This window comes from Malaclemys terrapin, chromosome 3, assembly GCF_027887155.1.
Source record: "Malaclemys terrapin pileata isolate rMalTer1 chromosome 3, rMalTer1.hap1, whole genome shotgun sequence".
NCBI classification, from domain to species: domain Eukaryota; kingdom Metazoa; phylum Chordata; order Testudines; family Emydidae; genus Malaclemys; species Malaclemys terrapin.
Genome location: NC_071507.1, coordinates 41,834,211 through 41,857,283, shown reverse-complemented (window position 1 = coordinate 41,857,283; position 23,073 = coordinate 41,834,211). Strand labels below are relative to the sequence as shown.

Here is a 23,073-nt window from a genome sequence, read left to right as displayed (position 1 = left end):
GCCTGTAGTTGTAGCTTTAATGTCTGCATTGAAATATATAGTATTATTAAGTCATTCAGGTTCACCATTTACATTTTGAATAATTTTGCAAACAATCACCTCGTAAAGACAACAGGAGTGAGATTCATGTCTCCACCTCCTTCTACCTGCTCCCTGCTGCCCCTATAGGCACATACACAAAGCCTGACTACTTGGTATTCTGAGGGGGTTGTAGGTAACTCACCATTCCTACTCCTGCACAGATTGAAGGGCTAGAACATAGCCTCTCTATGGCTGCTATTTCAGACCATGCGCCAAAATGGAGTTCTTTACCCCCCCACACACCCCGCACACCATTATACAGGGGTTGTAACCCACTACACCCATGGAACCTATGGCCTCCCCAGCCCACCCCCAAATCCACACTGGCCTATTATAAAGTCCTGCTCCACAGACTGCACGGAATGTGGCCATGCCCTAGCCTAGGAAGATAATCCATAGCCTCTCCTGTGCAGCCCCACCTCATGGTATACATGGTGCAAAGACTTGTTTGGACTTTCCAAACTGGGGTGAATTTCTTGCAGAGGTTAAAGAGTGACAGAGTGTGCAGATAACTTTTGGTGTTATTTTTCATCCCAAATTAATTTAACATTTTTTCTCTTTCCAACCCAAAGCTAACAGTTTTGATTCAAACTGTTTAGAGATTCATCCAGCCTGTCTTAGGGTACGTCTCCACTACCCACCGTACCGGCAGGTAGCAATCGATTTATCCGGGATCGATATATCGCATCTCGTTAAGACGCAATATATCAATCCCCGAACGCGCTCACCGTTGACTCTGGAACTCCACCAGAGCGAACGGCGGTAGCGCAGTTGACAGGGGAGCCGTGGCAGTCGATCCCGTGCCGTGTGGACCCCAAGTAATTCGATTCAAGATACGCAACTTCAGCTACGCTATTTGTGTAGCTGAACTTGCGTATCTTAGATCGATCCCCTCCCCAGTGTAGACCACCCCTTAGTAGCACATCAGTGTACTCAAGTGTACTTCCTCCTCTCTCATCCCCACTCCCTTAGGACTCTCCTAAATCGGATAGTTCCCTGGACACCTGTACAATATTCATTACTATCTGAAGCAAAACCTACCAAACAATTTTGATTTTGAAGTCTAACCCTTTGACTACTGTAAATGTGATCACTTAAGCAACAACAAAATAAGAAAAAAACTGCTGAGTTTGTACTGGAACTTTGCTGCATACAGAGGCACAGCTTTCGAAACAACGGAAGACTGGTGGCTTGAGCCCCCTTGTAAACAGATCCCAAATGAAGTTTGTTTGACCACTGGGATCACCTCCCATTTTAAACTGGACTCCTCTTAATGTTCTAGTAACAACACATTCCATCCACAGTTCATCAGTGCCACAAGGCAAAAGAGCAAACCACACATGTGAACATCACACTGCTGGTATTGTACAAGACACAAATGTACAAAAAAGGAATTTTCCAAATAAGTCAAAAACTTTCAGTGTTTAATCTCTTACTTTACACATTTAATCACAAAAATTAGAGACTAAAAAGACCTTTCAGGTCACCTAGTCCATCTTTTGACTGACACAAGAATACCCTGACAGCATATACCATAATGCTCTGTTTAATCTTGATTTAAACATTCCGAGGGATGGGTTCATGTGGGATCTAAATTATTTCTCTTCACCCTTAGAGTCTACACCCTAAAAATATTTGTAGATGGTTAGGTCTCCCATAGGTACAACAATTTTAATTATTTTAAATTAAACAATGAGAGTTTGAATAGCTCCTCTTGATTTGCAATGGAGAACGCAGCACTCAACCCATGACGTTTGTTCAGTAGCAGGAAGATGTGGGAACAGATAAAGAATGCAAGGTCAGCAAAATTTAAGACCACTTTCTGTTTTTGGTTCGTTATCCACCTTTGTCAGTGCAGTACAGTTTTTAGACATGCTCTATAGTAGCAAATACTCATAGCCATGTGCATGATACCAGAATACGGGCATGAAACATGTGACACTGAATCTCCTAACAGAAGTATGTGAGCTCTGCTAAGCAATGTTTTCAGCTTCTTAAAAATAAAGATAATGTGATTAAATTAACATGGAAAACAAAGTTTTGAATGATTACACTAATTTGTTATTCCAAACCTAGGCACTCTGTAATATCTCATTCTGTACTGATGAACCCCTCCCCCGAGCTAAAGGCACAATAATTAACCAAGGACTAGAAGATAAAATCTTTACTACTAATAAACAAAAGAAACAAAAACTAACCTCCAATCAACTATATGTTATGATGATTGCCTTCAGAAGATGAAAATACAACTTTGTGTAAACTGCTAAAGCCTTCTCATGAATAAGGGCAGATTTTAGTTCCAAAGGGTCTTTTATAAAACCTCTGCAGCAAACTATAGACGTGGATGAGCTTTCAGTAACTATTACTTGTAGGAACAGAAACCATAGTGTCTATTAATAGTCAGATACCAAAAAATACTTCTAGCAACTCTACCTTTTTCAATGTTCTTGTCGTATTTCCTTAGCTGTGCTTACATTGTTGTTTGCAGTGTTGTTGTAGCCGTGTGGGTCCCAGGATATCAGAAACACAAAGTGGTTGAGGTAATAAGCTTTCGAGCTACACAGGGCTGTTCTTCCGAGTTAAAGAAGAGTTCTGTGGAGCTTGAAAGCTTGTCTCTTTCACCAACAGAAGGTGGTCCGATAAAAGATATTACCTCACCCACCTTGTCTCTGTAGTTGTACTTACACTGACCAAGAAAAACAACAAATAAACAAACCAAGAGTTGATCAGATAGTAAATGAACCCTTTCAACTTTTTCCTTGAAAATACTAAACAGCAAGGATAAAGTGCATTGTTGGCTTTACGAGTGCTGCCAAAATAATAAAAACCAAAGAATGTTTCACTACATTTTAGTCTAAAATATTTATGTGACCTATCTTCATGCAATTTGATTGTGTTTAAGTTTTGTGGATTAATTTCTTTTTTGGTTGCCTTTATAGAGAGACATTCACTGAACATCGTATGACCCCTGAAAAAGTTCACTCTGTTAAAATGATTCCTAAGTGAGCTCTTTGAACTAATCTGGGCCCTAAGCTAAGGTAAAAGAAAGGCAGGAGAAAAACAGCACAGGGAGAAGCCATTTTATACAAGTTCCGGAGAAGCACGAGACAGCAATGGTCTCACTGAGGAGCATATGAGTGTAAGAACTTGTGGGTACTTCCCTCGCAAGAAGAATCATCCCTTAATAAATATCAGCAGGACATCCACCCAGGCAAATACCACAGAGGTATTTGATTATCACTGCTCAGCTCTGACTGTATGGTAGCACTAGCCGGACACAGAGCCTTGATCTCACTTTGTTCATGGGGTTTCTTTCACAGAGAGCATGCACTGCATTGGATTTGGTGGGATAGTGTTTGTATTGATGTATGTGATGTGTTAATGTTAAAGTTGGGGGGAGGGGGGGAAGAATCTTCCAGCCTGGCCAAATGATCATGCCCTGCCTATTTAGTGTTAGTGCCTATTCATTAGTGTCAATTCACTTCTAGGCAAGCCTGGCACCCAGACAGGGGAACTATTTCCTTCAACCTCTGATGGTAGAGGAGGACTGATACTCTAAGTGAAGGAGAACAACTATTAAACAATACACTTATAGTTATTTAGATTCAGTGGGCCAGATTCTGATCTCTGTTACACTGTCAAGAGAATTACTTCAGCTTTTCACAGGGGTATCGAGATGACAATCTGACCTTGAAATCCCAAAGAAACATTTAAAAGCCTGATCACCTACAGCATGTTGAAATAACTTGCCTTCCACAAAGATCCTGTTCCAGTAGATTTTCCCAACTTGATTTCCTCCGAGAAACACTAGATTGGATAAAATCAACATTGAAGTGGAAACAGCTGCTAGGGCAGCATGAAGTCGACGACAAATTTTTGGTGAGAAAAAACGATCCTGACAAGAAACAAAAAGATAGATAAGGTTAACACAGAGTTAACACTCCAAAAATACAGAGAAACTGTTGTTGCAATAACATTTTTACAACTCACATTGGAAAATGCAACGTAATGATGGCTGGTAAGCATTCAGACTCGAGACCAAATCATTATGGGACAAATCCTGAAGTGCTTATACTCTGGCAAAACTTCCATTGAACCAACTGGGAGTTTTGACTGAGTAACAAATACAGCTTTAACAATGATTTCAATGTAACAGATCATTTTTAGTTTTCATTATCTTCCTTGAGGCATTTTGCTAGTGAGTTGAGCAGCAAACTCATCTTCTTATATGGCCAATGGTATTCAATAGGTTCTAATAGCCAATTGGTTTCAAAGCACTAAAGTGATTCTGTCCAAATATAAAGGATTTAAAGAGCCACTAACACTCCATTAGGTAATAGCAAGTTCACTTTTGATTAGTTAATAAGCATTCGCTGACAGATGCCTCAGTTAAACCAGAATTGTTTAGTACAATAAGTTCGCTTATAAAAATAACAAATATTTTGATTGGAAAGTGAATTAAGCTAGAAGTTGTGACATCATTGCTCATAGTCATTCCAGAGGCGAACCTAGGTATTGTATAACTACTTACACTGGCAAGACAATTTTTGTCATTGTTGTTAATGCAGCGTATAAGTCAAGTTAACCACCACAATAACCTTGGAGCAGACTACCACACTGTAAATTAATACTGGCTGTACAATTTTAAAAAGTTTTGTCCTCCTTTAGGTTTCGGCTGTTAAAATGAATTACAAAGATAACATTATGGTAAATCAGATTAAGAAAGCATACCGTATAGTTACAGTCTTGTATAAGGAACAACATATATTGTACACCACATTTTCAGGTTCCAAAAGTGTCTTTATTTAGGAACTCATCCTCTCAGAATCTGAATGCTTCTTGCAAAGTAGTGAACATTCCAAACTCCCACGGGAGTTAAGGAAACTAGCCAGGAAGAGTTCAGCCTCTCACAGCTATTCAGATCAAGGCAGGATGTTGTGGCAAAGGATGCTGAGTCTTTTATTACTGTAGCATTTCAGCACAGAAACAGTTGCTTCATTGAACTATTTGAGGGCTATGCTGTAGCTAATTTTCATTATTCCGCTAGGAATTGATCCACAAAGCAGTAAAGATTTTCTTGGGAGTGTTGAACTTCCTACACATCTGTAACAAAGATAGAAAAATCAAACTGTTTTTTCTAATGTCTCACGTTATGCAGAAAAATCCAGTTATGAAAGTACCTGAGCACCTATTGTGTCCAAATTAACCCAGTGGAAGCAGTAATTTACCAATGAGAAAGGACTGAGGTGAGTCTTGATTAACAGCAATAATATTTGTGATTTAAATATTTATCACTCTGTTGATTCTTCTCAAGATCTGACAGTTTGTCTCCAAGACAGACATTTCAAAAGCTCTTCTCTGTGCTGTTTCACGCTCTAGATGATCAATTCCACTGCTTCAAGAAAAATGCCAGCAGTTACTATAAGTTCTGACTTCAGCTGTATAGTTTCTTTGGAAGCTGGTGTTCAGTTGTGGAATCTGAAATCCTCATCTCCCCCTTTTTCTGCTGCCAAGAAAAGTGTCATTTAATGAATTGTTTGGTGTTTACGTTACAAAAAAGTTGTGGCCACTTGACCAAAAATCTTGTATTTGCATCCTTGCTCATTGGCCCCTTTCATTCACAGTCCGGAGTCTATAGCTGACTGCCCTTACATTTGATTTATTTATCTATTTTTCCAATCTGTAAAGATAAACCTATCATGGCCTCTCGGCATATACACAAAAAACGACAATCCCACATCATTCAGACCCTCTGATGGGGCCCAGAAACACAAAGTGCAACATCGGCGAAGCGTGTACAAATGTTGCTTTAAGCAACTTCTGCACTTGTCCTGATCCTCGGCAGTCTGTACTCCAGTCCCTGGTGTAAACAAGTGCAGCCTAAACCTCCCTCTCAGCCAGTCACTGGGAAAGATGAACTACTACTGCACTCTGTTGGGTCAAGGTAATCTGAGGGCAGCAACTATTGCTAGATTTGGCTCAGTATAATTAGAGTTGCCAGGTGTCCAGTTTTTGGGCAGCGCCTGTGGATGGGGCAGCGCGCAGAGCCACCTGGCTGCGCCTCCACGTAGGAGCCGGAGGGGGGATATGTCGCTGCTTCCGGGAGCTGCTTAAGGTAAGTGCCGCCTGGAGCCTGCACCCCTGACCTCCCCCCGCCCTCCCCACATCCCAACCCCCTGCCCTTCGAACCCCTCAGTCCCAGCCCGGAGCACCCTCCTGCACTCCAAACCCCTCATCTCATGCCCCAACCGCCTGCCCCAGCCCTGATCCCCCTCCCGCTTTCTCCGAACCCCTTGGTCCCAGCCCAGAACAGCCTCCTGCACCCCAAATCCCTCATCCCTGGCCCCACACCAGAGCCCGCACCCCCAGCCAGAGCCCTCACTCCCTGCACCCCAATCCCCTGCCTGGAGCCCCCTCCCGCACCCTGTACCCCTCATTTCTAGTCCCACCCCAGAACAGTGCCCTCACCCCCTCCCACACCCCAACCCCCTGTGCCAGCCTGGTGAAAATAAATGAGAGTGAGGGTGGGGAGAGCGAGTGACGGAGGGGGGAATGGAGTGAACGGGGGTAGGGCCTCAGAGGAGGAGCGGGGCAAGGTTGTTCGGTTTTGTGCAAGTAGAAAGTTGGCAATCCTAAGCATAACCTTCTCAATAATCTTCCCCTCAAAAGGAAGGCTTATATAGACAAATGACTAGATCACAATCCACCTCATTTAAAAGTCTGTGCTGGGAGAGGCTACAGCAAACTTCCATGTAAATCCAATATTGCTATCGAGATTGTGGAGGTGGTTAGAGTGCTTTAAACAAGGGCCTATTCCACAGGAATTAAACCTTGTCAGAGTTTGGGGAGTCCTAATATGACTGAATTTACACCTTCATGCAGCACAACAGCCGTTTCCCAGACTTGTCTTTTGTTACATGGAACTGCCGTTCTGGAGACTAAAGAATGCAGGCACAAGATAAGAAAAAATTGGGAGTTACAATAAATACTGAGTCTTACACACAGCGTATATATTATAGGACTGTGCACACAATTGAATAAGGCTGTAACATGCCAATACTAAGATGGGTGTGGTATAAATACATTGTACTTGATTCACCATTGCTCTGCTGCAGTTTTACCTTCCTTTATCTTTTAATTGAGCTGAAAGCTTAATACAATTTTTGGGAGATACGACATCATTTAGCTACCTTGTTCACTATCTGGTCTGCGTGGTTTTTTTTTTTTTCTGTCAGCTACCTTATCCAGGACAATTTTAAAGTGAGAGAAAGGCTGTGTACTTTTATTCAGAACATATACTGCACTATTGCCTATGCTCCATGCATTGAGCAAAGAACTTTCATGGATGGGACACAAAATGCTGGCTTGATCCTTCATTTTCAACCACGAAGATATGAAGGATAAGTGTGATTTGCGATTTAAGATTGTTGAGTCTCTAGCATTTGAAGTTTATAAGGGATTTTAATACAGGACTTGGGTTTGTAATCCAAATTATGTTAGAGGGGAACATTAAATGCATTCAGTGCTAATACTGACGACAGCCAGCTGACTCATTTCAGTTTGCCTTATTGTACAAATGTACAAAATAAAATATTTTTGCAATGTGTTGTTGATATAAAGGTTATAAAAAAGTTAGAAGGCAAAATACATGTGGACTGTTTTGATTAATTCATCAGGATTATAGTTGCACAAGTGGTATGAGTATGTAACTGAAGATAAGACTTTGGAAAAATCAAATTTTTAACTCTTGGACCATGTACTGAAATTTTCCTTTTACTAGTTGTCACCAGGGACCTTCTCTCCACCCAGCATTATGACCAAAGGATATTGCTAAGAGCAAGCTTACCTCTATGAGGCAGCAATATAAGCGATCCAGTTGTTCTGAGTAAGATTCTTGGGTTCTTCCCTTAAGAGATACACTTAGGCATGAGAGCTACCCTCCTCAAACCTCTTCCCCAGACACTGCAATGATAATAGCTCTCAACAGTCTGAGGAGTAATACCTTGAAGTGTCTTCTAAATCTGGGCAATCTGGACTGTAGTTACTTGCTAAAAATAATGGCACTATATAAAACCAGGAAAATGGGTGAAGAGCTGAATGAGGATGGAAGTGGATGGGATGTAGAGAAGGGAAATGACATATTTTGACTAATGGTTATTGGTTATTTTATTTATCTGCAGTTAAGAATACCAAAAATGGAGTCTAGGGCATGACTGAGCAGCTGGAGGACCATATGGGATAAATGAACGACTGGAGATTTTGACTTTACCAAACTATACAAATTCACATAATTTTTAAAGTGAGCATAAAAATGAAAATTGGGTGGGTTTGAGGAGCTGGGCAACTTTTAAAAACACATCAATGTGTATCATCAAAGTAGAATGTTGACCAAACAGTGTCTGGGATGGTCTGGAAACAGAGAGAGTCCCGTGAGGGTGGATGACTCTCTTCTGAGGGGGAGGGAGGCACCTATCTGTTGGCCTGACATAGCATCCCAGGAGGTATGTTGCCTGCCAGGGGCCCGTATCTGAGCCGTTAGGAAACAGACTTGTTGAAAATCTCTGTGTAAGGATAAAAGGAGTAAAAAACAAGGGTGATGTCATGGTAGGGGTTTATTACAGACCACCTAACCAGGAAGATAAGCTTCCCGGATGAGGCTTTGTATAAACAACTAACAAAATCATCCAAAGCAACAGGACTTGGTGATGGGGGACTTCAACTACCCAGACATCTGTTGGGAAAACAACACAGCAGGGCACAAATTATCCAACAAGTTCTTGGAATGTATTGGAGATAAAAAAAATGTTTCCAGAAGGTGGAGAAAGCCAGTAGGGGAGATGGGGTCAAGTAAGATTTCCATTCCATACGGCTAAATGCAGTGCCTTGCATGGTGTCACGTATCTTGCATCTGAAGAAGTGAGGTTCTTACCCATGAAAGCTTATGCTCCCAATACTTCTGTTAGTCTTAAAGGTGCCACAGGACCCTCTGTTGCTTTTTAGTAGGGGAGATGGTGTTCTAGATTTGATTTTGACAAAGAGGGAAGAACTAGTTGAGAATTTGAAAGTGGAAGGCAGCTTGGGTGAAAGTGATCATGAAATGATAGAGTTCATGATTCTAAGGCCTGGTAGGAGGGAAAACAGCACGATAAAGAAAATGGATTTCAAGAAGGCAGACTTTAGCAAACTCAGGTAGTTGGTAGGTAAGATCCCTTGGGAAGCAAGTCTAAGGCAAAGAACAACTGAAGACAGTTGGCAGTTTTCAAAGAGACATTATTAAGGGCACAAGAGCAAACTATCCCACTGCATAGGAAATATAGGAAGTATGGGAAGAGACCACCCTGGCTTAACCAGGAGATCTTCAATGATCTGAAATTCAAAAAGTGGAAACTAGGTCAAATGACAAAGGATGAACATAAACAACACAAGTATGTAGGGACTAAATTAGAAAGGCCAAGGCACAAAACGAGATTAAACTAGCTAGAGACATAAAGGGTAACAAGAAAACAGTCTATAAATATATTAGAAGCAAGGGGAAGACCAAGGAAAGAATAGGCCCATTACTCAATGAGGGAGAAAAAACAATAACAGAAAATGGCAGAAGTGCTAAATGACTTTTTCGTTTCAGTTTTCACCAAAAAGTTTAGTAGCAATTGCACATCTAATTTAATGAATGCCAGTAAAAATGAGGCAGGATAAGATGCAAAACTAGGGAAAGAACAAGTTAAAAATTACTTAGACAAGTTAGAGGTTTTCAAGTCACCAGGGCCTGATTAAATACATCCTAGAATACTCAAGGAGCTGACTGAGGAGATATCTGAGACATTAGCAATTATCTTTGAAAAGTCATGGAAGATGGGTGAGATCCCAGAGGGCTGGAAAAGGGCAAATATAGGCCTGGTCTACACTCAGGAGGGGCGAGGGGGAAGAGATTGATCTAAGTTACGCAACTTCAGCTACGTGAATAACATAGCTGAAGTCAATGTACTTAGATCTACTCACCGCGGTGTCTTCACTGCGGTGAGTCGACTGCTGCCACTCCCCCGTCGATTCTGCCTGCGTCTCCGGTGGAATACAGGAGTCGACGGGAGAGCGCTCAGGGGTGGGGTTGATTTATCGTGTCTAAACTAGATGCGATAAATCAACCCCTGGTGGATAGATCGCTGCCCACCGATCCAGTGGATAGTATAGACATACCCATAGTGTCCATCTATAAAAAGGGGAATGAAACCAAGGGAATTACAGACCAGTCAGCTTAACTTCAGTGCAATCAATTAATTTGCGGACACCCAGAAGATAAGGTGATAATTAACAGTCAGCATGGATTTGTCAAGAACAAATGGTGTCAAACCAACCTAATAGCTTTCTTTAACAGGGTGACAAGCTTTGTGAATGGGGCGAAGCGTTAGATGTGGTATATCTTGACTTTAGTAAAGCTTTTGATACTGTCTTGCATTACCTTCTCATAAACAAACTAGGGAAATACAACCTAGATGGAGCTATTATAAGGTGGATGCAGAACTGGTCGGAAAACCATTCCCAGAGAGTAGTTATCAGTGGTTCACAGTCAAGCTGGAAGGGTATATTGAGTGGGATCTGCTACTGTTCACTTCTGGGACAACTGATGGAGTTTTAATTGATTTGTAAAGTCATATGGGTTCTGGCTACCTGAGAATCCTTCTCTCTCTCTCTCTCTATGAGCCAATGGGATCACTGTGGTCAGGTGAGCACTCTTCCTTATGCTCCCATAGATTTGAAGGTCTGAGTACATCCTAGGTAGAGGGCTATCAGCTCTGAACATCACTCCCTCATTTGGTCCTGCAGAATCCAAATGAGCTGATCTTTGGAATATGATGTACGGCCTATCCATTACTCAGGCTTTTGTTGTCTCAGGAGATGACAACACTGGGAATCTCAATAAATGGCATCCTGGAGTGAGAGTCTAAGTTATATGTTTTAAAACTATGTATGTTATTCCAACTCTGTGCAGCTGCTCAGAGGCAGGGAAAGGGGGTAAATCTTCCAAACCTACAGCTTAAGGAAATAAATAAATAAAATAGATTTCAGTCCAAATAAAAGGTCATCCATTATGCAGAAACTATTACTGGAAATAGCTTTCATCTAATAGAACCAATATGTTTCAAGTAAAATGTGCAAGTACATACATCATTCTGTCATTTAAAAGAGAAAGGTTTAGATACAGGCTCTTGACCCTCATACAGCAAGTGACAGAAAAATTTACATCCAGCAAATGAAGGGATACATTTCCTGCATAATAAAGGTCATCAAAGCTTAGTATGTGCTGGAAACTAGCTAAGCATGTCTTAATGTACTGAAGAGGCATGTGCTCATTAAAGGCTTAATCCTCTGGGAGGTGCTGAGCACCCTCAATTACCTGGATAAAGCCCAAAAGAGTGTGGGACCCATGTTGAGAGGCTATAACTGAGGTTCAGGTGCTGCAGGGGGCATTATAGTTACCTTATTTAATTTAGGCGAATTACATTCCTAAGAATGAATTTTCCTTTCAAAAATGCATTGTTAACTATTTATAGCCACAGGATCCAGTCAATGGGTGTCTTTCCATTGACTTTACTGGCTGTTGGATCTGGCTTTTAGGCCCTGATCTAGCGAACAGTTAACAAATGTGCCCAACTTTACTTGTGTTATTAGTCACATTGCCTTTAACAGGACTATTCACATCAGTACATTTACATATAGGAGCAAGTGTTTGTAGGATAAGGCCCAATCCTGCCAACACCTATGCACATGAGCAACTTAACTCATGATTTTAATGGAAAACTTCCTGAGTAAAGTTACTCATGTCTACCTCTTTACAGGTTCAGGACATAAAAACTGACATCTTAATGTCTGCAGATTTCTATAGCTCCAAGGATAGGACTCAGAGATTGCAAAATACACTGTTTTATTTAAACAAAATAAAAAAAAACCCTGCTCTTAAAATTACTAAAATAAAGCTCTCTCCAAAGCTGAAAATACGAATGTCACCATTCTTGCCTCTGGTCCCCAGTACTGTAGGAGTTATTTTACTATGGAGGTAAACAAGTGAAATTCATTTTTATAAAAAGAAACTCTGCTGTGCATTAAGACAATGTGAAAAATATGGAAATTATTACTATGAAACTGGACCTATATGTGCAAAAAAGGATTAAAAAAAATAACACCTCTTTTCTGAAACCACAAAGAAAGCTAGTGCTTTGACCACTGATGCCTTGTGTCAGAGTTATGGTACATTGAAATTGACTTATCATTCTATTTTACTGCAGTCATAAATGCAGATTTAAATACAAAACTTGGTGAAATATTTTAGACAAAAAGACTAAAAGATTGTATAAAGGGATAGTGCCCATCATTGTAAAATAGACAGTGTTTAAAATAAATGGATGCTTCCAAATTGATTCACTTCTGTGCTTAGTTCTTTAAGGACAACATTTTTAGTTTTAATTAATAAGCCACAGGTTCATTAACTACAGTATTTTTTTAAAAGTTACATTGCATTTAATTTTAGTTTCTTTCCTAGCTTGAGACACACGTCTTGCATTTTAATGTGGAAGAAACAGGAATGTAAATGTTATGGTTTCAATTGAGATTAAAAAAATTTAGCAGGAACCATTTAAACCCAAGAATGGCTGACAGCATCTCTTTACATTATTATTATTATTTTTTGTAATGGAATTTTTGGAAACTGTCCAAAAGCTATAATAAAGAACATCAAGTAATAAGTTAGTTAAAATAATCATTTAATGGGGGGAGCCAACTTGTTATATCTTAAATATATGCAAATGTATGGTTTATTTTCTTACTTCAAATAGAGCAGACTAAATCACAGAATCCTAGAAATCTGTTTTTTAAAATGGCCTGATACTGCTTTTTTAATATCAACAGAAATTCTGCAATTGACTTCCAATGGAGCAGGACTGGGACCTTTTTCCCATGTATCAGGGACTAATTTAGGATTGTGGGCTACAAAACTCTATTACTTTGTTGAGTCTAGTTTCAAGTGTCCAAAGCAATGGGACTCTAAAAGAAACAAGAGTTGTCAAAAGCCACTTTTTAGTTTTTTAACTCTAATAAAATGCCTCGGATACGGACCAGCTTTCTTTGCACAATATTTATTACTGTTTCATCTGCTTTGAATGGAGAAATAAAAGTGCTTTGATAAATGGATTAAAATATTACTGAGTTTCACTGTAGTTTCCTTTAGGGTATTTGTATTTTTCCATAAATGCTTTTTGATAACTTCATACAGCAATATTTCTCAGTGAATCACAAAAAGAAAACAGTACAGTTGGGGGACTACTCTACAGCTGGATGCATAAAGCACAGCACTGTTAAGGAACTGAAAGAGAACTGACTGATTTCAGATCAAACTTTTTTTTTTTAATTAAGATCAGTTTCAACAAACTTTCGAGATGGTTTCTGTTCATGTAGTTTCTCTCCCCTCAAATATTGCATCCAGGTTAATTTAAGCCCAAATAGTGGAGTAAAACCTCAAAGAAAACCATCAAATTTCATTCAGAGCTGTGAAAACAACATGTTTTGGACCATGTTTTAATTTCAATACGCCTCTGCCTCAGTATAATGCGACCCGATATAACACGAATTCGGATATAACGCGGTAAAGCAGTGCTCTGGGGGGGCGGGGATGCGCACTCTGGTGGATCAAAGCAAGTTCGATATAACGCGGTTTCACCTATAACATGGTAAGATTTTTTGGCTCCCGAGACAGCATTATATCGAGGTAGAGGTGTATGTCCAGTTCACTCTGAATACAGTGCAACTGTACTTGTGAAAATAGGAAATATAGGGCCTGATTCTCCTTATGCCTATATCTAATCAGTGCATGAGGAGCAACAACGTGCCAAAGAGGGGTCTCAGAATGCTTTAGATTACTTGCAAAAGAGGTACAAAGAAAAAGTGAGATGATCCCATGAAAAAATGCCAAAAGAGGTGATTTATAAACTCTTGGTATTCTCTGTATCCGTTCATTTTTCAGCAAACAACCACAAACATTCAAGTAGTGCTCAAAGTTTAGATTCCATGAGTTTAATGCAATTTCAACTTGATTTTTATAAAATAAAGGTTTAAAGCTCCTGTAACACTGAACTCTAACACAATCTTAACTATGTTGCAAGGTTAGGGTCAGCAAACTGACTGTGTAAAAATGTCACTCAGATGTATTCTGCTCCCTGTGTTTATTCAGAATCACATCTGCTTATTTGTGTCACAAAAATAAGCTTTCACTTTTTACATCTATTAGCCCCTGGAGAGCCAACCCAGTGAAGGGATTAAAAAATTCTAAGGCCAGAAGGGAGCATTATGATCACCTAGTCTGGCCTCTTGTGTAACACAGGCCACAGAACCTCCCCAAAATAATTCCCACAGCAGATCTTTTAGAAAAACATCCAATCTTGATTTAAAATTGTCAGTGATGGAGAAGCCACCAAAACATTTGGTAAATTATTCCAATGATTAATTTACTCACTGTTAAAATTTTATACCTTATTTCCAGTCTGAATTTGTCTAGCTTCAACTAGACTTCCTGTTGAAATAAAATCTTTACACCTGCGTGCATCTCAATTGCACTGTGTATCTCAGTTGCACTGCAAGTATTTATAATGCACATGTTTGAGCTAGTGGTACAGGTGCTGCTACATGAGTCAGTAAAAAAACCAAACAGTTACTAACCTTTCTATAACCGTTGTTTTTCGAGATTTGTTGCACATCCATTGCACACTAGGTGTGCGGGTGCTGTGTGCACAGTCGCCAGACATTTTTCATTCGAAGATATCCATTGGGTCAGCGCTAGTATCCTGTGGTGCCAGGTGCTCATGCGCTGGTATAAGAGGTCCTGTCGACCCTAAACTCCCTCAGTTCTTTCTTGCCAGTCAACTCCAACAGAGTTAGAAGGGTGGGTCATGGAATGGACACGTGCAACACACATCTCGAAGAACAATAACATTAGTAACTGTTTTTAATTCAAGTGCTTGCACATGTGCATTGCATGTTAGGTGACTCCCAAGCAGTACCATGGGAGTTGGGATCAGAATGCATGGACATGCTGACTGCAACACAGCTTGACCAAACTGGGCGTCATCTTTAGCTTGCTGGGTGATGGCACAGAGGGACGAAAATGTATGTACCGACAACCAAATTGCCACTTTGCAGATATCCTGGATTGGCACCTGGACAGGAACACCGCTGACAAAGCTTGCACCCTCGTAAAATGGGTCATCACTATGGTGGCGGGACCCCCGCCTGCTTGTAGCATGTGTGGATGCACAATGTGATCCAGGATGCAATCCTCTGAGCTGAAATAGGAAGGCCCTTCATCCTGTATGTTACTGCCACAAAGAGCTGCGTGGTCTACGGAACCGTCTTGTGCTCTCAATATAGAAAGCCAGTGTGTGGAGATGTTGCTCCTCCCTGTTCGCACGTAGTTTCAGGGGAAAAAAATAGCTTGATTACTGTGAAATTGCAAAACCACCTTTGGGAGGAACATAGGATGAGGACGAAGTTGTACCTTGTCCTTAAAGAAGACAGTGAACGGGGGTTCTGACATAAGGGCCCTGATCTCTGAGACCCTCCTGGCTGAATTGATAGCCATCAGAAAGACCACCTTCCAGGAAAAGTACAACAGGGGACATGTTGCCAGTAGCTCAAATAAGGGGCCTGTGTGTTTTGACATGACCAGGTTTAAGTCCCACAGGAGAATGGGCTCCCGAAACTGTGGGGTGTAGTCTTTCTAGGCCCTTGAGAAAACAAATGGTCATCTCATGTGAAAAACACTGATCACTCATCTACCGGGATGTGAAACGCCAAAAATCGATGCCAGGTGTACTTTAACTGATGAAATTGCCAGACCTTGTGGTTTCAGATGTAGCAAATACTCCAGAATGGTTTGCAGTGACGACCGGATGGGCAAGAGACCTTGCTGGGAAGACTAAATGGAAAAACGCTTCCACTTGGCAAGGCATGCAGCTCTGGTAGAGAGCTTCCTGTTACCTAGCAGAACCTGATGGACTTGTTCCAAACAGGCCAGCTCTTCGGGATTTAACCATGGAGCTTCCAAACTGTCATGTGGAGAGTGTTGAGGTTTGGGTGGAGCATTCCACCCTGGTTCTGTGATATCAGGTCTGGGAGAAGAGAGAGCAGCATCGGAGTAGGTACTGAATTCTTTAAGGACAAATTTGTTATCCTTACTCAACCTTTTGGTGCCATATGATTCCCAGTACATCACACTAGTGCATTTTACTATGGGAAGCTGATACAAACACACTTATTTTAAGAGATGTAACTAAATAAGACACATTCCTAATTTATAATTACTTTTAAATAGCATAAAGCAATCAAAATGGCAGCCCAGAGTGAAATTAGAAATCAGATAAGTTAACTCCTAATTTTGATGCTATATTAACTTGGCCATTGTTTGCTCACACTACCATAGCATAGAACATGTCTGCACTACTGCTAGCCCTCACAGTTTGGTTAGCTGACGTACTGCACATCTTTACTTATGCAGTGTAGGCAGACTGGGGAAAATGCACCAACCATTGTATCCATTAAGTACTAAGTTTAATCTAGCTCTAAAAAAAATCCAAACTTGAATTTCAAATGAACATGAAGCACAAGGGGATTCAACTTACAATTAAGTCTCGAACAAGTGAAACAGAAAGTAGCCTCTTGACTCCATTTTCTGCAATTACTCCAAGCCAGTTAAGTGCTGCCCAGAACCAAAGGTAGTTATGGCCCCCGTGCCAATAGCTTACAAAAGAAAAAGTGATGGCTGTGGAAAACAACATCCCAAACATACTGCCACGGGATCCTCCCATTGGGATGTAGATGTACCTGCAGGGGAAATGATAAATAAGCAATGTTATTAAGACCTTATTAAAATCTTGGTAATGTATCCGTTGCAAAATAAATTTGATTTTAGAGCAGGGTTAGGACTCATTTGACTAATGACCCGACATTTTCCCATTCCAGAACTTGACATAGTTTCTGCAAAGCAGCAGACAACTTCATGAAATGTTAACATACAGCATTTGTCAAGAAGATAGGTCTATGGACAATGGAAATTTGCATTAAGTGAACACTGGCTAAACTCCACTCCCACTTGGTGTAGAAGGAAATCAATTTATGTAAGAAGGAAGTTCATATAACCAACCTCCCATGAATTTAGAATAATAAAGATTCTCTCAAAAACAAAAACAATAAAATGTTAAATACTTATCTTAAAACTAACTTGCTTATTTTTTACTTATACAATGTCTGATGATTTTTTCACATACTTAATGGTTTTATGAATCAGTATTTCATAGAACTAATAGAAATTTTTGTTAGATATTTTTAAACAAACAAAAAACAGCCTTTTCTCTATACAAAACTATAGTCTATCAAATTTTTGGCAACAAATTCTGTGAATCTTTTTTGAAAACTTTGCATAGAAAATACTTAACCTTTTCTAGACAGATCTAGTATTTAATCATCTTGATCATACCCGGGTACTCATCTTTCATGGTATCATACAAAAATAAATCTCTCTCTCTATATATATATGTATAGTGACAAAGTTCCTCCTCTATCTTTGTGGGTCCTTACTGGCTTATTTTCTGGCCTCAGAGATTCACCATGTGGGTTGGGGAACAGCCCAAAGACCTTGCCCTCTGGAAGAACCCACAGTCCAGGTCAATTGGGAGGTTTGCGGGGAACCCGGGCCCGCCCTCTACTCCGGGTTCCAGCCCAGGGCCCTGTGGACTGCAGCTGTCTATAGTGCCTCCTGTAACAGCTGCATGACAGCTACAACTCCCTGGGCTACTTCCCCATGGCCTCCTTCAAACACTTTCCTTATTCTCACCACAGGACCTTCCTCCTGGTGTCTGATAACGCTTGTGCTCCTCAGTCCTCCAGCAGCACACCCTCTCGCTCCTGGCGCCTTTTGCTCCCAGCTCCTCACACTCGCCCCACAAACTGAAGTGAGCTCCTTTTAAAACCCAGGTGCCCTGATTAGCCTGCCTTAATTGATTCTAGCAGCTTCTTCTTAATTGGCTCCAGGTGCCCTAATTAGCCTGCCTGCCTTAACGGGTTCTAGCAGGTTCCTGATTACCCTAGTGCAGCCCCTGCTCTGGTCACTCAGGAAACAGAAAACTACTCATCCAGTGACCAGTATATTTGCCCTCTACCAGACTCCTGTACCCCACTGGTCTGGGTCTGTCACAATATATAGTTTAAAAATATCTAACAAGAGAGAGAGTTGGAAGTAACTTAGACATAGCCATTTTCTGTAATTCATGTGACTCTAGGATTTACAATTCACATGTTTATTTTGTATTAAAATACCAACCATAACATAATCATGAAGTTTGACATTGTATTTCTGAGGAAGAAAGAAAGAAAGAAAGAATCTTTCCATTACTGAGGTCCAGTAACTCCCATTGACTTTAGAGAAAGCTAAATCCCTCTATATGCCCCACTTTGAAGGATCAGGCACAAATATGAAAAGACAGAGAGGACTCTCATCCAAGGAAGTTATGATTTCTGTTTGTGTATGTTAATGGCAAGTATACGTTCTAGCTACTTTTTTTTTTTTTTTTGAGTTACCACTGGCAACTCAGTTTAGTCACCCTTCTTTCAGGGTGACGACATTCTGTACCAATCTATTTATATTCAGCAAATTAATCAATGGCACTTCTCCAGGGAAATGTTGCTGTTAGTTTATCAAATTCTAGACTCAGACACATTACAGTGTAAGTACTAATTTTAAAAGTTATTAGGTAGATGAACGTAGCATTTTACTCTTAATCTCTGAAGTCATAGGCCCAATCATTGGATGAGAGCTAAGGTAAATGATAATAATGATTAAAGGTAATATAAATGAAAAAAGTGATGCAATGATTTTCAAATGCTACCATCTCACTAGACATAATGTATTAACATTAATATATCTTTGTGCATATATGGAGCACTCACTACAGAGAAAATCTTATTACATTTATATTGATTTTTGCATTCAAACACTTTCATAAAGTGTTTCTAAAATAAATAAAAATGTATGACTATTAACAGAAAATACAACCGTTATATCTGTATATGGCATTTGTTATTATTTTCTGCTCTGGTTCTATCTTTTCTCATTACATACAAATTGTAAATTGCATTTTTGAATAATACACATTTGTAATTAAATTGCCTTGTCTCAGTATTCTGCCATATGTCGCCACCTGTTGCAGGTCAAAGAGGCATGTATTTGGAATCTAAATAGAAAGATCCCCTGTGGGGCCTTTACTGAAACCTGCTACAAAAGACATAGCCACTCTCTGACTGTTTCAAACACTTCACATGTGTCCACATCAAAATCATTACAAAACAAAGGATTACAAAAATAAGAGACAGAAAAAGAGTTTTTTCTTCTTACCCACACTTTTCAGGACAGACTGTCAGAACAGCTTGAGTGCCTTTTGGACTCTATTTTGTGATAAGGCTACTGTTTATATACTCCCTTTATTTCCCATCATGCCTTGCTTTTAGTTAGTATTGCTAATAATCGTTTCCTCTGTGGACTACACTTCTGGTTTTCAGACATGGAACGTTGTAACCACCAACAGACAGCCTCATCCATTAGGCTGGGAGAGAGAAGTGGCTCCAAGCCAACCAGCTCAGAGAATGCCAGCTTTAGGCCCTAAAGCCAGCATCAGCAAAGTAGACCGCTCTGTAAATCCCTGTTTTGCCAAGACCACCTCTTTTCCCTTCACAGATAGCATTCTCGTCCCACGGGGATTCTTACAGGCAAAGCTGAAGCAGGGTTTTACTGGCTCAGGAGGGTTCCCCTCAGAACTCAAAAGAGAACGTATACCCTGTTACACCATCTTATGGACGTGTGACATCGTTTATAACAAACCCAGAATTACAGACCAATAAGGAGCTCAAGGACCTGACTCATGTATTAAAGATTCAATTCTATAAACATTGACACCAATGGAAGTCTTTTATTGACTTCACTGGGAGCTGGACTGGCCCTTAATGTCTAGATAATGATTAACATTTTCCATACAACAAAGTCTTCTTCCTGATATTCAAGCAGTATGGAAACTGTTTTACAATCTCTTGTGCTGAGCTCCTAATGCTACTGTTAGCACAAACAATATCTATTTTTGCCAAGGTGGATATTACCAGTAATAGGCTTAGAAATGCCATTTTTAATTAAAAACTGATTTTTTCAATTTCAGATTGGTTTACATGGCCACAAATGGCTCGCACCAGGTGAGTGTTTAGATTGCTGTGCTGAGAAAAATGGGCACAGTTTTCTGACTTTTAGTGTTTAATGCCAGCAGTTGGTTAATTAGCAGCATTAGTTTAAATTTTGTTTAGAAAACTCCCCAGTGAATTTTCAGAGTCAAGTGACGTTTTAGCTCTATAATTCTCACTGATTAAAGTGGGAGTCATGTGGCTAAAGCCTTGCATGCAGCTTTCAATATTACTCTTTAAAATACTGTGTCATCCTTGCACGTTGTGTGTGAACCAAAAACTGTCTATATTTAGTAGCATTTAACCTGTCACTACAGAGCTGCATGCTGCCTACCTATGTGTGGGGACTGGGAAGAGAGGACAGAGCCTCTTCCTTCTCTAGCACTCCTATACAAGAGTAAGGCCTGGTCTACACTAACCCCCCAATTCGAACTAAGGTACGCAACTTCAGCTACGTGAATAACCTCACCGTATAGCATGCATAAATTACACTAGAACTATGTATTTGTATTTACACTTCACAATGACTGGTCCTGTTTGCACATTAGGTCATTCAGATAAGTCATCTCATGGCCAGACTTGGGGGCTCTACTCCAGTTATTTTGTGCAGCTTTGATGAGGATAGTGGTGGCTTGTAAAACAGATTCTACCATAAAAGTGCTTTTTCATTACCAAAAGTACTTTGCTTATTCGTAAGCATAGTGATTATTATTATTTACTATTCAAAGGCCATCTTTATCATAAACAATAAAATGTAAGGAGGAGTAAGCCAGTGAGTGATTGTGACTAGTGTAGGGTTACCATTCGTCCGGATTTACCCGGACATGTCCTCCTTTTTGTGCTAAAAATAGCGTCCGGGGGGAATTTGTAAAGCACTCACAATGTCCGGGGTTTCCCCCCGGCAGAGCAGAGCGAGCGGCTGGGAGGGCTGCAGGGAAGTCCCGGGCTGGACTCAGGAGCAGCTGTAGAGGAGCCGGATCCGCCCTGCATTCTGAGCCGGCAGCTCCCTTGCAGCCCAGTCCGGCAGCACTGTGCAGGGCCAGACCGGGTTTTGTTGTGCAGGGCCAGGGACCGGGTTTTGTTGTGCTGGGGAGCTCAGCCACGTGTCCGGCTCGGCTGCACAGAGCCCAACACCCTGTTCTGAGCAGCAGGGTAAGGAGGTCAGGGGGCAGGAAGGTTCTGGAGGTGGCAGTCAAGAAACGGGGGGGGGGCTTTTTGGGGGGAGTGGAGAAAGTTTTGGGCAGTCAGGGTACAGGTAGGGGGGAGGGTCCTGGGGGGCAGTTGGGGGGGGTCTTAGGAGGGGGCAGTTAGGGGACAAGGAACAGGGAGTCTTAGGTAGGGGGTGGGGTTCTGGAGGGCAGTTAGGAGCAGGGGTCCCAGGAGGGGGCAGTCAGGGGACAAGGAGCGGGGGGGGGTGTTTGGGAGTTCGGGGGGGGCTGTCAGGTGGCAGGGGTGGGGAGATGGATCGGAGCAGTCAGGGGACAGGGAGCAGAGGGGTTTAGATGGGTCGGGAGTTCTGGGGGGGGGCTGTCAGGGGGTGGGGAGTGGTTGGATGGGGCGTGGGAGTCCCAGGGGTCTGTCTGGGGGTGGGGGTGTGGATAAGGGTTGGGGCAGTCAGGGGACAAGAGGCAGGGAGGCTTAGATAGGGAGTGGAGTCCTGGGGGGCAGTTAGGGGCAGGGGTCCCAGGAGGGGGCAGTCAGGGGACAAGGAACGGGGGGAGGGTTGGGGGTTCTGGGGGGGCGGGAAGTGGGAGGGGCAGGGGCGGGGCTAGGGCGGGGCTCCTCCCGTCCTCTTTTTTTCTTGCTGAAATATGGTAACCCTAGACTAGTGTAGAGACAGAGGTGACACATTAGCTTCAGCCTGTGAAATAATAACAATTGATAAGGAAATCAATTTACATCTAAGCTGTGAAAAAAGTTAAGCAAAAGTGAAAGAGAAAAAGTAACTGGCCAATAACTTGCATTGCATTTACTCCAGCCTAAAAGTGGATACAAGAGGTTCCTGGAGTGAAATCCAATACAATGCCAGTGCACTGCAGGAAGATAAAAAGCTACATGTGCAAAGTAATTTAAAAAACAGAAAGGAGAACCTAGGGCCACCTTCTCTGTGCACCTAAATTTCCTGTAGACTTGAATTTTGGGCATAAAAAGAATGCAGGATCAGACCACCAGAATTTAATTGCCTGCTTTGTGTCTTCAGTTCTATAACAGATGCTCATTTTCCTATGTTATCACTTTTTCATAGCTCTTCCACAGACTAGAAACTTGGCCTTAGGTCAAACTCAGTTGAGGAGAGTCTGATATTAGCAAGCATACCCTAGCTATATCATATCTCACCTTTTCTCCGTATCTAAACCTTCTTGTAGGATAGCATGCAATCTTTGCATTCAACGTAGCAGCTGGTGCTGAGCTGAATTTTAGAATTCAATATTAGGTCTCATAAAATGGACACATCTGAAACTTGTACAAAAGGTATTGGAAAGCTTAAAAAAGAACAGAAGAGGAGACAGTTTTGTACAGTACTTCAGAAAACTGTAAAACAAGATGCTAGACTCTTCAGTTTACTAACCATTAAGATTTCTGGGAAAGATATAATTGTTTCAGTTTTCATAAATAAAGAACAATTGTTTATTTTTATTATTGTTTTTCCTTACTTCCTCTTTAGGCTCTTGCCATTAATGAAGAGGCAATGACTACAGCAATTTTATGTTTTAAGGATGTGGTTTTATTCAC

General features: G+C 41.1%; 1 protein-coding gene across 6 annotated transcripts in view; it reads right to left on the bottom strand.

Moving 5' to 3' along the window:
- HHAT (hedgehog acyltransferase) overlaps window positions 1-23,073 on the bottom strand; it is a 336,479-nt gene that overhangs the window by 107,253 nt on the left and 206,153 nt on the right. For all 6 annotated transcript variants that reach the window (XM_054021316.1, XM_054021317.1, XM_054021315.1 and 3 more), the window contains 2 exons: window positions 16,743-16,944; window positions 3,832-3,976 (listed from right to left, as the gene is read on the bottom strand). In XM_054021316.1, coding sequence (XP_053877291.1) covers window positions 3,832-3,976; window positions 16,743-16,944 — 347 coding nt within the window. The remainder of the gene's footprint in view (window positions 1-3,831; window positions 3,977-16,742; window positions 16,945-23,073) is intronic.